Below are 14,536 nucleotides of genomic sequence, written 5' to 3'. Positions count from 1 at the left end.
CATCACTGAATACTGTATTGTAGTGTAAATGAACTATAGCTATATGCAATAACTTGATGAATATCATAAAGTTGAGGAGGGCAGAAAAAGCAAATCCCAGAAGACAACAGTATTATGATTACAAGAAAACTAAATCTATCATTTGAGTACACATACAAGAAAAACTATTTTAAAGAAGCAAAGGAATGACAAACACAAATTTTTTTTTTTTTTTTTTTTTTTTTTGAGATACAGTAAGACTTTGTCATCCTTGGTAGAGTGCCATGGCGTCACAGCGCACAGCAACCTCACACTCTTGGGCTTAAGCAATTCTCTTGCCTCACCCTCCCAAGTAATTGGGACTACAGGTGGCTGCCACAACACTCGGCTATTTTTATACACGAAGTCTCAATCTGGTTCAGGCTGGTCTCGAACTGGTGTGCTCAGGCAATCCACCCCCCTTGGACTCCCATGAGCCACCACACCCAGCCACAAACAAAATTTTTGTTTTGTGGAAACAGTAAGGGGGAGGGGACAATAAGAAAATGGAATATCTAGCGTAGGATAGGAACTTAGCATAAACAAATGCAAGTTATTAATAATGTTCTAGTTCTTGAGTTGTGTAGTGGGCTTTATAGTTTACATACACATTATCTAGTTCTATTCTATGTATCAGTTATTAAAATATTTTTTAAAAACACAGAAGAAACTATTTTTAAAAATAAACCATGATACAACATTGCAAGAATTTTAGTAACAAACTCAGAATTTACTTCAAATTTTAAAAAAAGTTTTTACCGTTGTTTCTGTTCAACTGCTTTGTCCAAGTGCTGAAAGATATTCTGAAACAAGGTGCAGCTAGATCGACTATTAATAGTATAGCCATATCCTCTTTTCCAATACTGTTTCAGGTCATTTAAATATTCTAACACCTAAAAATAAAAATTTCAAAAAATCATTTTAGTACATTTTCATCACTATGACAGATTTTCTGATTTAAAAATTCAGAAAAGGTTACATTGTTTGTAATTATCATTCTGCACAAAATATAATTTACACCTGTCTTTTCTGGCATATGAGTTAGCTCCAAAGGCCCACGACACACAGATTTATCACAAATTTGGATCAAGGGAATGTAGAGGCTGGTGTGCAAGAGCAAGTTAGGGGGTGCTCACAGCCAAGAATCAAGACAGTTCAGGAGAATGGGGTATGACATGTGCTCATCTCCCCTTTCTTCTAAAATTATATTAAGATGATAGCAAAGATAAATACAAAAGAAAAGAAAAAAGACACACACAGAAGCATATTCATTATAGCCCAGAAGATATCAAGAGCAGATCAGAAATTTCAAAAAAAATTTTTTAAAGTAGAAACCAAATAGAAAATGAATTACTTTGGTTCATGTGTAAGTTTGACAAAAATAATAAAAGTATACCAAGGATATGGGAAAACTATATCCATATAGTTTTCTATATGCTAGAAAGTATGTCCATTGATATAGATATTCTAAAGACCAAAGTGGCAAAATCCATGAAAACACATACTCTGACTCATTTAATTCCATTTATGTAATATTCACAGAGGAACACAAAGGAGAATACAGAAGAATGTCTTATACAGCAGCATTGCTCATGGGAGCAAAAACAATTCCCAGAAATACCTAAATTCCAGTAACAGATAGATGCTTCAATAAACTATGGGATATATACACCATGGCATCCTTTGCAGTTATCAAAAAGTTCCTACATTATAGATCAACATGTACTAACATGGGAAGATCTTCACAACACACTGCTGAATAAGAGATTAAGAACACAGAATAATAACAAAATACACATACGCAAGTATATATTACACCCTTTACACTTCTAAGAATGACACAGATTATAAATAAAAACATACAAAAGGGTTAGAAAGATATACATCACTGATAGCAGTGGAGAGGTCTGGAATTGGAGCTGGTAATGAAGGTAAGCTTTATCTGAAGGTTAAACTTCATACTTTGAACCATTTGATCAGATAGAAATAGAGAACTAAACCTGTAACTAGGACTAAAACCATAACTAGTAGACTAAAACCTATAACCCAAAACAGGTGCAAGATTAAGACTACACAGTAGGGCAGCGCCTGTGGCTCAGTCGGTAAGGCGCCGGCCCCATATACCGAGGGTGGCGGGTTCAAACCTGGCCCCGGCTGAACTGCAACCAAAAAAATAGCCGGGTGTTGTGGCAGGCGCCTGTAGTCCCAGCTACTCGGGAGGCTGAGGCAAGAGAATCACTTAAGCCCAGGAGTTGGAGGTTGCTGTGAGCTGTGTAATGCCATGGCACTCTACCGAGGGCCATGAAGTGAGACTCTGTCTCTACAAAAAAAAAAGACTACACAGTAATTACAAGCCTTTGTTCCCAAAAGAACTCTCGAGAAACTAAGTGCAGGTCAAAATTATTTTTAAGAGCAATGGTAGGCCAATGCCATATACAAAACACAAAACAAAAAATACGTAGTATATTTAAGAGGCAGTTAAACAAAAAAGTTAGCGATGGTCCCATGAGGTCCAGCAAAAAAAAAAAAAAAGGAAAAAAAGTTTGCAATGGTAAGTACATGTTAAAATAAGTAAAAATGGAATTAGAACAAAATTAGATAAAAGTAGGTTATTCTTTCTTTCTATTCAAGAAATAAAACAAATATAGCATTAGAAATGAAAAAGGAGGCAACTGGAGATTTTTAAAAACCTCACGTGTACACTACTAAAACTATACATTTGTTCAAAACTTGAAATGAAATTGACTTTTCTAGGAAACTACAAGTTACCCAAATGGACTCAGAAAAATCTGAACGTATAAAATATTAATAACTATAGTCAAAGGTTCCTGAAAGATACCAGGCACAACTGATTTTAAGCATGAGTTCTACCAAAGCTTTACGAGTTAGTGCCTAATACTTAAACTATTCCAGAGCACAGAAAAAGATGGAAAGTTTTTAAACTTGTTTAAGGGGGATGTGAAAATTGTCAGAATCAAAAGAGTCACTAGTGTAAAAAAACAACCCCGCAAACCCTGACAAATAGAACCAAGCAGGCTATGAAGAGAAGGTTTGCATGCCTGTATGCCTGATAGCAAAAACAAACACAAAAGACTGTGCAAAAACCGCAACCTTGCACAAAGGCCATTCCAACCTTACAAAAACACACCCACAGAAAAACTTCTGCAAGGACATCTGCCCAACCTTGGACTGGCATCATCCTTGTTACTGATCCTTGTGCCTAAGGATAATCATTTCAAAACAATTATGTAATTCTCCTCATTTTTCCTTTAAAAACTTTTGTCTTCCTCTATCTCCCTGAATATGCACATAGTTTACTACAGCATGGGTATGTATCCCCACTGCAATGCTCTATGCCCAGATAAATACCATTTTCTCTTAGCCTCTCTGGGTTATACAATTTAGGTCAACAAGGCTAATAGAAGCCTATTACCAAAACTGAACAAAGAAAGGGGGTAGGGGAAGAAAATTACAGACCACTGCATTTTTGCAGCACAGTTAACATCCCTTGCTCTCACCCACTAAATGCTAAGTATGACTCCAACTCATTGTTATAAACAAAAATACCCCTACATTTCTAACCCCCTCAAAAGGAAGAGTAAGGCAAGAGCCAGTAGTGTCACCCTTTACAAATGATAGCCACCGCCATAAACTGACCTTACTATAAATATGACTTAAGGAATATGAAATAAAACATTACGAAATAAAATTAAGCAATATGTTGAAAGGATGTGTTATCTACCATGATGGAGAAACTGAGACCTCAGTCACCCCTCCCATCAGAAACAATTAGAAAATGGGACAAAACATATCAAACAAATGTTCATGGACACTGGGTAATTTAATCACTGAACTGTAATCACTGAGAGAAGGGAAACAAAGCAAACTCTACAACTGCCTGGCTTTCTGCCTGCAGCCCTCCTCCCCCAAGCTGAGCTCAGCAATCTTGTTGAGATGAGGAGTCAGAACTCAGTCTGTGAAGCTTAAATGGCCTGGATGAACATAACACTGTATCAGAGAAAAATCTCCATGAATCTGCGGGCTACCTCTGATTCCCATGCCGAAAGTTACCAGTCGAATTGTAAGCTGAACAATTCCAAAGCTGTCACAAGGCAGGGAGTTCCTCAGTTCTAAGCAGCTTAGGCAGAGAGAACTGGCTGATTATCCAGGACACTCGATAGAGAACCTGGTAAAGGTGGCACTTATATGCTGTGTTTTATAAGATCAGGTATACAGTATGAAATTCAGAGGCAAGCTTTGAAAGCATCAAGCTGATCTACAAGTAACAAGAAAAAATTCAACACTCTTCCCATGCTGAATACAGCATTATTTACCATAGCCAAGGTATGGAATCAACCTAAAAGTGTCCATTGCCTAAGGAATGGATCAAGAAAATGGAGTATGCACAATAGAATACTAGCCATCCATTAAAATAGTGGAGATTCTGCCACATGCCACAACATGGATGAACTCAGGCATATTGTGTTAAGTGAAATAAATAAGCCACAGAAAGACAAATATTGAATGATCTCATTTACACGTAAAACCTGAAAAAGTAGAATTCATAGAAGCAGACAGCAGAATGGTAGTTCCAGGGGACAGAGGATGGGGAAATGGGGAGACGCTGATCTAAGGGTATAAAGTTCCAGTTATATAGGAGATCGAATGTATACTAGGCTGACTACAGCTAATAATAATGCATTATACACCTGAAATTTGCTAAGAGGATAGAGCTTAACTTTTCTTTCTTTTTTTTTTTTTTATTATTTATTTATTTTGCAGTTTCTGGCTAGGGCTGAGTTTGAATCCACCACCTACGGCATATGGGGCTGGAGCCCTACTCCTTTGAGCCACAGGCGCTGCCCCAAGAATTTTTTTTTTTTTTTTTTTTTTAGAGACAGAGTCTCACTTTATGGCCCTCGGTAGAGTGCTGTGGCCTCACACAGCTCACAGCAACCTCCAACTCCTGGGCTTAACTTTTCTTATCACAAAAAAGTTAACTATTTGAGGTGATGGATCTATGTTAATCAGATTGATGACGGTAATCATTCTTCCTATGTATACCTGCATCAAAACATATATACCCCCTAAATATATACAACTTTTGTCAATTATACCTCAGTAAAGCTGGAGGAGGGAGTGTTCTTACTTAGAAAATATAAACTAAACTTCTTACCCCTTCCGGCCACATTAAAAAAAAGAGAAAAAAGGAAATGTAAACAAAACTTCTGACTTAAAGATGATGGAATCAACATATCACTGCCCTTTTCTCTCAGAAATCACCCTAAAAAAAGAATGAAAATGCAAATGCCTTCTTCAAAGAAATTAAGAGACCTCTATACCCTGAACCGCTACCATAAATGAGGACGGACTACCCAAAACAGTGAAAATCAAAACACCTCAGATAAAATCGGAAGACATATCTTTAAAGCACACAGTACATCAGGGGGAGCAAAACAATCCTCTGCTTGAAACAAGATAAATGAGCCTCCCCAGACAGTATGTGACACCACTATGAGGGAAACATAGGCTGACCATCCATTTTTCAGATCCTCTTTTTTCTGCTTTTAAGAGTAATTTAGAGGTGAATAACTCTAAAACTGGAAAAGAGTATTGTTCTCTGGATACCTCTTCAGCTCTGCTGGGAGGCTAGAGAGAAGCAAAAGCTAAAATGAACTCACCTATTTGAGGTGATGGATATATGTTAACAAGATGAACAATAATTAAAAAGGGGGCTTGTATAGCATCTATATAGACGCTATAAACATAGAAGGAAAAAAATTGCTATAAAGGCATCACCCAAGAAATTCTGCTACAGAACAGATGAAACTAGCAATTAACAAACATATATAGTATCATGAATTCCAAAGACTTACAAAAATAATTGTTTTTTTCTAATGAAATAATTATTTTTAAAAAGCCAAAAGTAGAAAAAAGATAATTTTAAAAAGTTAGAAGCATAAGCTGCAGCAGCTCCAAAAATAGTTTGGTATTACCTCATAAATGTGAAGTTTTACTTATCATAGGACCAGACAATTCTACCACACACATACACCTTCAGAAATGTGTGCTTGTGCCCCAATAGAAAATGCAAGACTATTCATGGCAACAATGTTCTTAATAGCCCCCAAATGAAAACAAACCAAATGTTTACCAAGAAGATAATGAATTGTAAAATGTTTGTACAATGGAATACTATAAAGCAATAAAAATTCAAATTATTGCTACATGCAGCATTATGATAAATCTTTTTTTTTTTTTTTTTGAGACAAGAGTCTCACTTTGTCACCCTCAGTAGAGTGCCATGGCATCACAGTTCACAGCAACCTCAAACTCTTGGGCTTAAGTGATTCTCTTGCCTCAGCCTCCCAAGTAGTAGGGACTATAGGCGCCCACCATAACGCCTGGCTATTTTTAGAGGTGGGGTCTCACTCTTGCTCAAGCTGGTTTCAAACTCATGAGCTCAGGCTATCCACCCACCTCAGCCTCCCAGAGTGTTAGGATTATGGGCATAAGCCACCAAGCCAGCCCATAATCCTTAAAAAACATAAATGTTGAACAAGAGCTGGATACAAAAAAAAAAAAAAAAAACCCAGTAATTCCATCACATAAAGTTCAAAAACAGATAAAACTAAACTGTTTCCAGAGGAAAAAAATAAATTAATAAGCAATAAGCTAATGTCATGGAAAAAATGAAAGCAAAAGTACACAAATGAGTAAAAGTAATGGGAAAACAATTTTAGACAGAGAAGAAACTTTTTTAAATTATAAAAGGTAAGTTTGCTCAACTCTGCAAATAAATCTGCAAAGCTGGATGGCACGGATGACTTTTATAGGAAAATTTTAACTACCAAAACTGACCCCAAGAGAGACAGAAAGTCTGATGCCATTAAATCAACTTGCTTCTTTGTTCACCAGTATATCTTACACAGATGGTCCTTGGCTTAAGAGAGTTCAATTTACAATTTTCACATTACAATGGTTTTATATGTATACAAGAGAAAACAAGGTTTCAGAAGTCCATACTACTAAATGATCCATACTGGCAGTGCTTAATAAAAACAACACTCTCCTACCCCACTTCTGTGCCTCCACACCCCAGAACTGGGGGGAATTTGCTAAGAGAATTTACCTCCCTTGACAGTACCAAAGACCTGCTAGTACTTCTTTTTCTACAGTGTAAAGGCTGGAGCTACAAGAATGAAGAGGGGAAAAAAGGGAAATGAAATAGGAAGGTAGGAACTGTGTGACAGATGAATTACTGCCACCACCAGGTGGAACACAGAACTCAAATTCTCATGAAAACTATTATAAGGTAGTTACTAGGTATTTGGAAAATCATCTATCTTCCATGAGCTTTAGCATTCTTTAAAAAAGAAAAGTTTGGATTATACCAGGTCTATAAACTGTTCTAGCTATAAAATTTGATGACGGGTTAAATAAGTTTTTAAACTAGGTGGACCTACAAATCAAATCACCATGGAAGAAATGTTTCCAGAGTCATATGAACCCAGACTATTTACAAGTAGGTGGAACTTACTTGAACATTTAATCTCTATTTAAGGAAAATTATAAGTTAGTCATGAAACAGTTTATGTTCCCTAACTCTGCTTATTTTATGAAAACCTGCTTTAAATAATTACGATAAAAAAGCAGCAAAGAAATAGAAATTAATTCTTACCTTTGCATCATCTATGTCAAAAACATCACACCAAGGAGATTTAATACCTTTAATTGCCAGGTCAAATGAGCAGGTAAAAAAAGCTACCTGAATTAAATCTGGGGAAAAAAAGAAAAAATTTTGTGGGTCATTATTTTCTGTAATTTCTCAAAGGCTAAATAAATATCTGTAAAAAGACATGCGTGGCACAGCTTCAGAGAGTAAGTATGTTTAGTCTGACGAAAAGACTGGTTTCTGAATTGAGACTTGTTGGGTACAATCTAAAGGAGCAGAACCAGAGCTATAAGGAAGAAACCACGAGGAGGTGCATATTTCAGTCCAATGAAGGGAAGAAACTTTCTGTAAATGGCAACTTTTTTCTGCTTTTAAAAGTAATTATTTGTTAAGAGCATATTTGCCTAGAAAACCAAACAAAAAGCTTAACCCAAGCACCTTCTACATAATATACAACCAAGGACTTTCTTAACTGGATTGTTAATTTTAGAGGGTTGGAGGAGGGGAGCTAACTATGAAGATTTTAGGCCTAACCTGAAAATCAAGAATAAAAAAGCACATTTATTGACAGTGGTTTAAAATACACAATTTATTATACAACATACTGCACAATATACTACATCTAATAAGCAGCAGCAAGTACAGAGAGAAGGATGTAAAAGAGGAGAGAAGACTCAGAAGACGGGCAGGAGAAGACCGCAACAGAGCAGAGGAAACACGGAGCATCAAACACCAAAGGGAAAAAGGCTGGAAACAGCATCAGGTTCGCAGATCTAGCTGCTCAAGTCATTTAAGAAGTGCACTTTAGAATAGGTTATTTGCGACTTTTACACTGCTAATTCACGGATTATATTATTGTTAGATTACTTATGGGTGTGGAAGAGAAGGGATAAGAGAGTACTTGGGCTATAAAAAGTAGCCTTTGTCAGTAGCAAATAAAAACACTGCTGCTCTCTAGTCAATGGAAAGTGGATGATACTTAAATGAGACAGAGCGCGAGAGAAGTCAAATGCAGGGGTTGCCTCCCTTGCTTTGATTTTTCTTTGCCTTTACTGCCTTTCTTCTTTTCCAAGTTGAAAATGGGACGAAAACTTACTGGATGTTACATGCACTTTGTACTAGTTCTTAGTTTAAAGAATTCTCCTAAGGCACATAGCACACAGTACAAAAATGTATCTCACCAGGAATTACATAAAAGTCAATGAAAAACTTAATGTAAAAAAAGAGGTTTTATAATCTCAACACCTAATCTAAACAGTGGCTTATACATATTATGTATGTTTGATGAAAGGACCTGGCTCATTTATACTCAACGGTCTAATTTTGGAATTATGAAAGTCAGCCTAAGTGGTTTATTCTTTAACTGGAAAGAAGTTTATTGGAAAAAAATTCACCCCAAAACTCTTTGAAGTATAGAAAGAAAAAGCATGAAATGAAGAGTGAGACTATGAGAGCTGACTACCACAACCAAGCAAGTCAACTCTCTATCTCAATCTCCCTTCCTACAAAACAATGTTAGCAGCAAGCACCACAGCTCACATCTATAATCCCAGTACTTTGGGAAGAGGAGGTGGGAGGCTCTCATGAGGCTAAGAGTTAAAGACCAGCCTGGGCAATACAGCCAGACCATGTTTCTAGAAAAAATAACAATGTTCACTGGGTGTGGTGGAACATGCCTATAGACTAGCTACTAAGGAAGCTAACATGGGAGGATCACTTGAGTCAAGGTTATAGTGATCTATGATGGGGCCACTAGACCCTGACCTGGGCAACAAAGAGACCCTGTCCCAACAACAACAACAACAACAAAAAAAAACAAAACAGTAAGGTCAACTACAAGAACAACAACAACAACAAACAGATAGGCGTTGTGGTAGATGCCTGTAGTACCAGCTACTTGGGAGGTTGAGGCAAAAATTGCTTAAGCCCAAGACTTTGCGGTTGCTGTGAGCTGTGATGCCACAGCACTCTACCAAGGGTGACACAGTGAGATTCTGTCTCAAAATAAAGATGTACGCTTCTGTACAAAGGTATCATAAGCCTAAAAGGTAAGCAACAAGAGGAATAATTCTATCCAATTAAATTAAAAATATAATTAATACAGCCACAATACATAAAGGATACTATGATCAGTAAGAAAAACAAAACAAAAAAACCTAACAGAAAAAAGACAATGTTATAGAGGTGATATGTAAATGGCTAACAAATACATAAAATGATGGTCACTTACAAAACTAATCAAAGAAATGCAAATTAAAGCTCAATACCATTTTTCACTAATAAAACTGGCAAAGATTTAAATGACTAATAATATCCAGTGTTGGATGATTATTGGGAAAATGTTTGTTCTGATATAATGTTGATATAAATTTTTATTATACCTTAGAGAACAATTTGAAAGTATATGTTAAGATGTTAAATATTCATGCTTGTTAAACTAGCAATTCACTTATTTATCTTACAGATTCTCAAAATCTGATCAAAAAAAGACTAAAAGAATTAAAAACCAAGGGCAGCACCTGCGCTGGCCCCATATACCAGAGGTGGCGGGTTCAAACCTGGCCCCAGCCAAAAAAACTGCAAAAAAAAAAGAATGATCATCAATGGTGAATGGCATTGCAACGAAGCAGCATCCAGATCCGCCTTCAGCTCAGGACAGAAGGCTGTGTGGCCACCTTGTAGTTTCTGGGGTCCTACACATTCAGACTTCTCTGGAAATGAACTATAGAAGTAACCTCTGAAAATAGTCTCTCATTTCTTCTCTTTACCACTTTTTTTTTTCTTTCTCTTGCCTTCCTGAGGTGAGAAGACTGTTTTGGGTGAGGCATGATGGTGCTTTTTTCCTTCTCTCTGCTGCCTGGCTCCCTGAAACTGTCAATATTGGTACTGTGCAGCTGAGGATGAGAACTTGGTTTTCTAATTTGACTGTTTCAGTCCACCCAAGTGCTATTCATAGTGGGGAAAACAACTAAGGACCAGCTTTTATTGCTACTTTAGTAATAATAAAAAAAAAAAGAATTAAAAACCAAAAGAAATTTCAATAGGAAAATGGTTTCCTATAAAAATAATTTGGACTATTATAAGCTACAGCCTATGACAGCAACAAAAGTCAATGATGGGTTAAGTAAGTTTTAACTGGCAGTGACCTAGAAATCAAATCATATATGAAATAACATTAAATTTAAAATAATGAGACAGATATGTAAAACAGATTATTAAAAATAAGTTATAGAAGACATGATGTCTAATTAAGTTCATGAACTCATCATAGAAAAAGTGTTACATACCTCATTGCTGAATATCATTAGTCATCTTTGAAATACTCCCCTTGGGAAGCTATGCACTAACCGCAGTGCCTAGTCCACCCTTCAAAGCAATTTTGGAACTCATTTTCTGGAATGACCATTAAAGCTGTTGTCATAGAAGGTTTAACAAATTAAGTCATTGAACTTGCCACTTTGTGTGTATGTTGGCAGCACCGTACAAACAACTTGGTAAGGTTTCATAACCTTGGTATACCAGTGTCTCACAGATGTGTTTGTGTTGACATGTGGCGGTAGGTTGCTGAGTGGCATTCATTATTGTTGTTACCTGTTTTTGTGTGCTATACAATGAAAGCTGTGATGGTCATTCCAGAAAAAGATTTCCAAAATTGCTCTGAAGGGTAGACTAGGTGCTGGCATGAGTAGGTAGCTCCAAGGGAAGCACCTAGAAAGTGATCATTTCCCATCATAGTTATTAATGGTGCTCTCTGCCAGTCTGATGGCTCGTGCCTGTTAATCCCTGCAACTCGGGAAGCTAAGGTGACAGAAGTGCTTGATGCTAGGAGTTTGAGACCAGTGAAAGCAACTAAACAAGACCTCTTCATACAAAAAATAAAATTAGCGGGTGTGGGGGTATGTGCCTATAGACCTAGTTACTCAGGAGGCTGAGGCAGGAGGCTTGTGCTCAAACCCAGGAGTTTGATATTATAATCAGTTATGATAATGCCACTGAACTCTAGCTGGGACAACAGAGGGAGACCCTGTCTTGACTGACCAATAAAATTAAATTTTAGAATAATGTCCTCTTTCACACTCCAAAGTGTCCTAGTTTAGGTGATAAATGAATAAATTGCATATCAACCCACCCACCATAATACCTTAAGACAGACATAAGCTCATTTTCTCAGCTCCTCTACATGTAGAAGACTCAAAAATCTTATTACAGTAAAACCTCTATAAGTGGATCAACCAAAGGGCTATAACAAACCAGTCAACACACAGAGGTGGTCAACATAAGGAACTTCCATTGAGTACATGTGGTACATGTCTGCTTTATGAATACTAGGTCAATTTAAGGAGGTGATCAATATATTGAGGTGGTCAACTATGCAGGTTCCTACTGTACTTTGTTTTTGTTTTTGAATTTCTAAAACACAGCCCTTCATAAATTAATATGTACTTTTGAACTGCTTCAAAAGCTAAAGAATACATGATTTTCCATTTGTCTGGTTTCATTAACAAAAAAGTGGGAAAAGCCTTTAGTTTTACAAATAATGCTTAGAGTTGATACTTTATATACTCCGCCTCCAAAATAATTCCAGAACTTAGCAAGAATCTTGATCATTAATTTACATACCACTCAAAAATATGAATCTAAAAATTGCAAGCCTGAGGTGTACAATTTTCTTGATCTAAAATATATTATTTTCTTTTTTTTTTGTAGAGACAGAGTCTCACTTTATGGCCCTCGGTAGAGTGCCATGGCATCACACAGCTCACAGCAACCTTCAACTCCTGGGCTTAAGCGATTCTCTTGCCCCAGCCTCCCGAGTAGCTGGAACTACAGGCGCCCGCCACAACGCCCAGCTATTTTTTGGTTGCAGTTCAGCCGGGGCCGGGTTTGAACCCGCCACCCTCGGTATATGGGGCCGGCGCCTTACCGACTGAGCCACAGGCGCCGCCCTATTTTCTTAATGTAAGTTAACTGTGGGCCTCTTAACAGAAAAAAATGTTTCCTTACTTTTTGTCTTTACAATTTAAAATTATTTAAACCAGAAGTTCAAATAAAAGCACTTTATTGCATGTAATAAAAGGCACATTACCTGCATTTAAATCATTTACTGGTATTTGCAAAGTAGCTGCAACTTTTTTTAAAATCTTCTGCATTTCTGGTCCAGTTTTGAAGGCTTCCACATGATAAAGAGCTGTAGCATTCCTTTCCACTTCATGTAAAAACTTCTCACAGTGATCAAAGAATCTCATTAGTTTATCATTAATCCTTGGAGGTTCACACTCCATATCTGAAAAAAAAATTACATACATTGAAATAAATGACAATTTCAAACTACAGAAAATGTTTTAAGTGTGAAAAATGAACACTAATATCCTATTATCTCTGTCTGAAATAAGCACATACTAAACCAAAAAGACATGGGTAAAATTTTGTAATGATTGTAATGCATGAGAGAATATGTTAGAAAAGACTAAAAACAGAACACAAAGATCACGTTAAGATGTACTACAGCTATGCTATGCAACAAAATAAAGGTCATCGAAATGAAATGTTTTCCTGAAGAAAACAAAAATTAGACAGGAATGTCATAAAAAGCGCACAAGCACATCACCTAAAAATTGTTTCTACCAGGCACAGAATTAGAAAGCAAACTAAAAATAAAGTTTCTAATTACAAGGTGAGAGAGAACGCAACAGATTGAAATATGTTTCCACTCTAAGCCAAAGTCTAAGCAGAGTATTTTCTCAATTAACTTTCTCAACCCTGTGTTACTTTACAAAAGATCCTACTTTGGACAAAAACTACTGACAACAGCACAAAATACATCAATGCTTCAGATCTACTGTGCTTCACTGTGCTAGGTGCTTCTGATTTAGTTTATCTTCTGACAACTTTCCACCTAGAATTTAGCAAGTTAGATTATTTTCTCAGTTTGGCAACAAATGTGTATTGGAAAAGCAGTAATGGTTCAACTACTGGAGTGCCTTTTTTAAATCATATTCAATATACATATCTCAATCATCATTTCTCCAATAACTTACCATGAAAAGAACACCAAGTATATCACTTTTGTATGTAAGAGAAATACATACACATGTATTTAAATACATATACATGTAAATAAATATAGTTACACCATTTTGCTTTGAAAGTGTGTGAGAAAATACACATAAGTGTATCTCCTTGAAACGGATAATTCTTCCCACTTTACTTGCAAATTGGATTATAGTTCTTAATATCTTGACTAGGAAAATAAGAGAACTTTATCATCTTTTCCTCAAAATATGATTTCCCGAGTGGATTCTGAATTTTATCCTTATTACTATTAACACCTAGTTATTGCTGCTATTTAAACAGAAACAAAGGCATTGTTCTGTTTCTATAAAAATACAAAATCTAATTCAGTAGATTCCCTCAAAAGCCCAGATATACATAACCCGTGAAACAATTATCTATAGATAATAAGGAAGAGGCCAGGCAAAGGGTTTATTCTCTAAGACTGAAATGGTGAGAGGTGGGCTTATTCTGATCCCTGGCTTTGTACTCTACAAACACCAATCTTCATTCTGGGATATCATACATACACTACATATCATACATATCCCTTCATTCTGGGATATCATACATATGCTACTATATTAGGCTATGTTTATGCATGTTCTGTTTTCAACATTCAGTTCTTTTAACAGATTTATGGAAATTTTCACCCATGTTAATGGAAGTATAGCTGTAATTAAAAATCACAATTCAGGCCAGACATGGTAGCTCATGCCTATAATCCTAACACTCTGGGAGGTCAATGCAGGTGGGCTGCTTGAGCTCATGAGTTCCAGACCAGCCTGAGCA

The 14,536-nt window shown here is 36.5% G+C and overlaps 1 protein-coding gene across 3 annotated transcripts in view; it reads right to left on the bottom strand.

Moving 5' to 3' along the window:
* Window positions 1-14,536, bottom strand: part of MINPP1 (multiple inositol-polyphosphate phosphatase 1) — a 40,693-nt gene that overhangs the window by 23,924 nt on the left and 2,233 nt on the right. For 2 of the 3 annotated variants that reach the window (XR_008378857.1, XM_053584452.1), the window contains exons 2-4: window positions 12,780-12,977; window positions 7,700-7,797; window positions 778-911 (exon numbers count right to left, since the gene is read on the bottom strand). Coding sequence is in view for 2 of the 3 variants with exons in the window: in XM_053584452.1 (XP_053440427.1) it covers window positions 778-911; window positions 7,700-7,797; window positions 12,780-12,977 (430 nt within the window). In the remaining variant the exon portion in view is untranslated. The remainder of the gene's footprint in view (window positions 1-777; window positions 912-7,699; window positions 7,798-12,779; window positions 12,978-14,536) is intronic. The other variant, XM_053584453.1, reaches the window with a different exon arrangement.

The sequence above is a fragment of the Nycticebus coucang genome, chromosome 3 (assembly GCF_027406575.1).
Source record: "Nycticebus coucang isolate mNycCou1 chromosome 3, mNycCou1.pri, whole genome shotgun sequence".
Lineage (NCBI taxonomy): Eukaryota > Metazoa > Chordata > Mammalia > Primates > Lorisidae > Nycticebus > Nycticebus coucang.
This window is presented reverse-complemented; position numbering and strand designations above follow the sequence as displayed.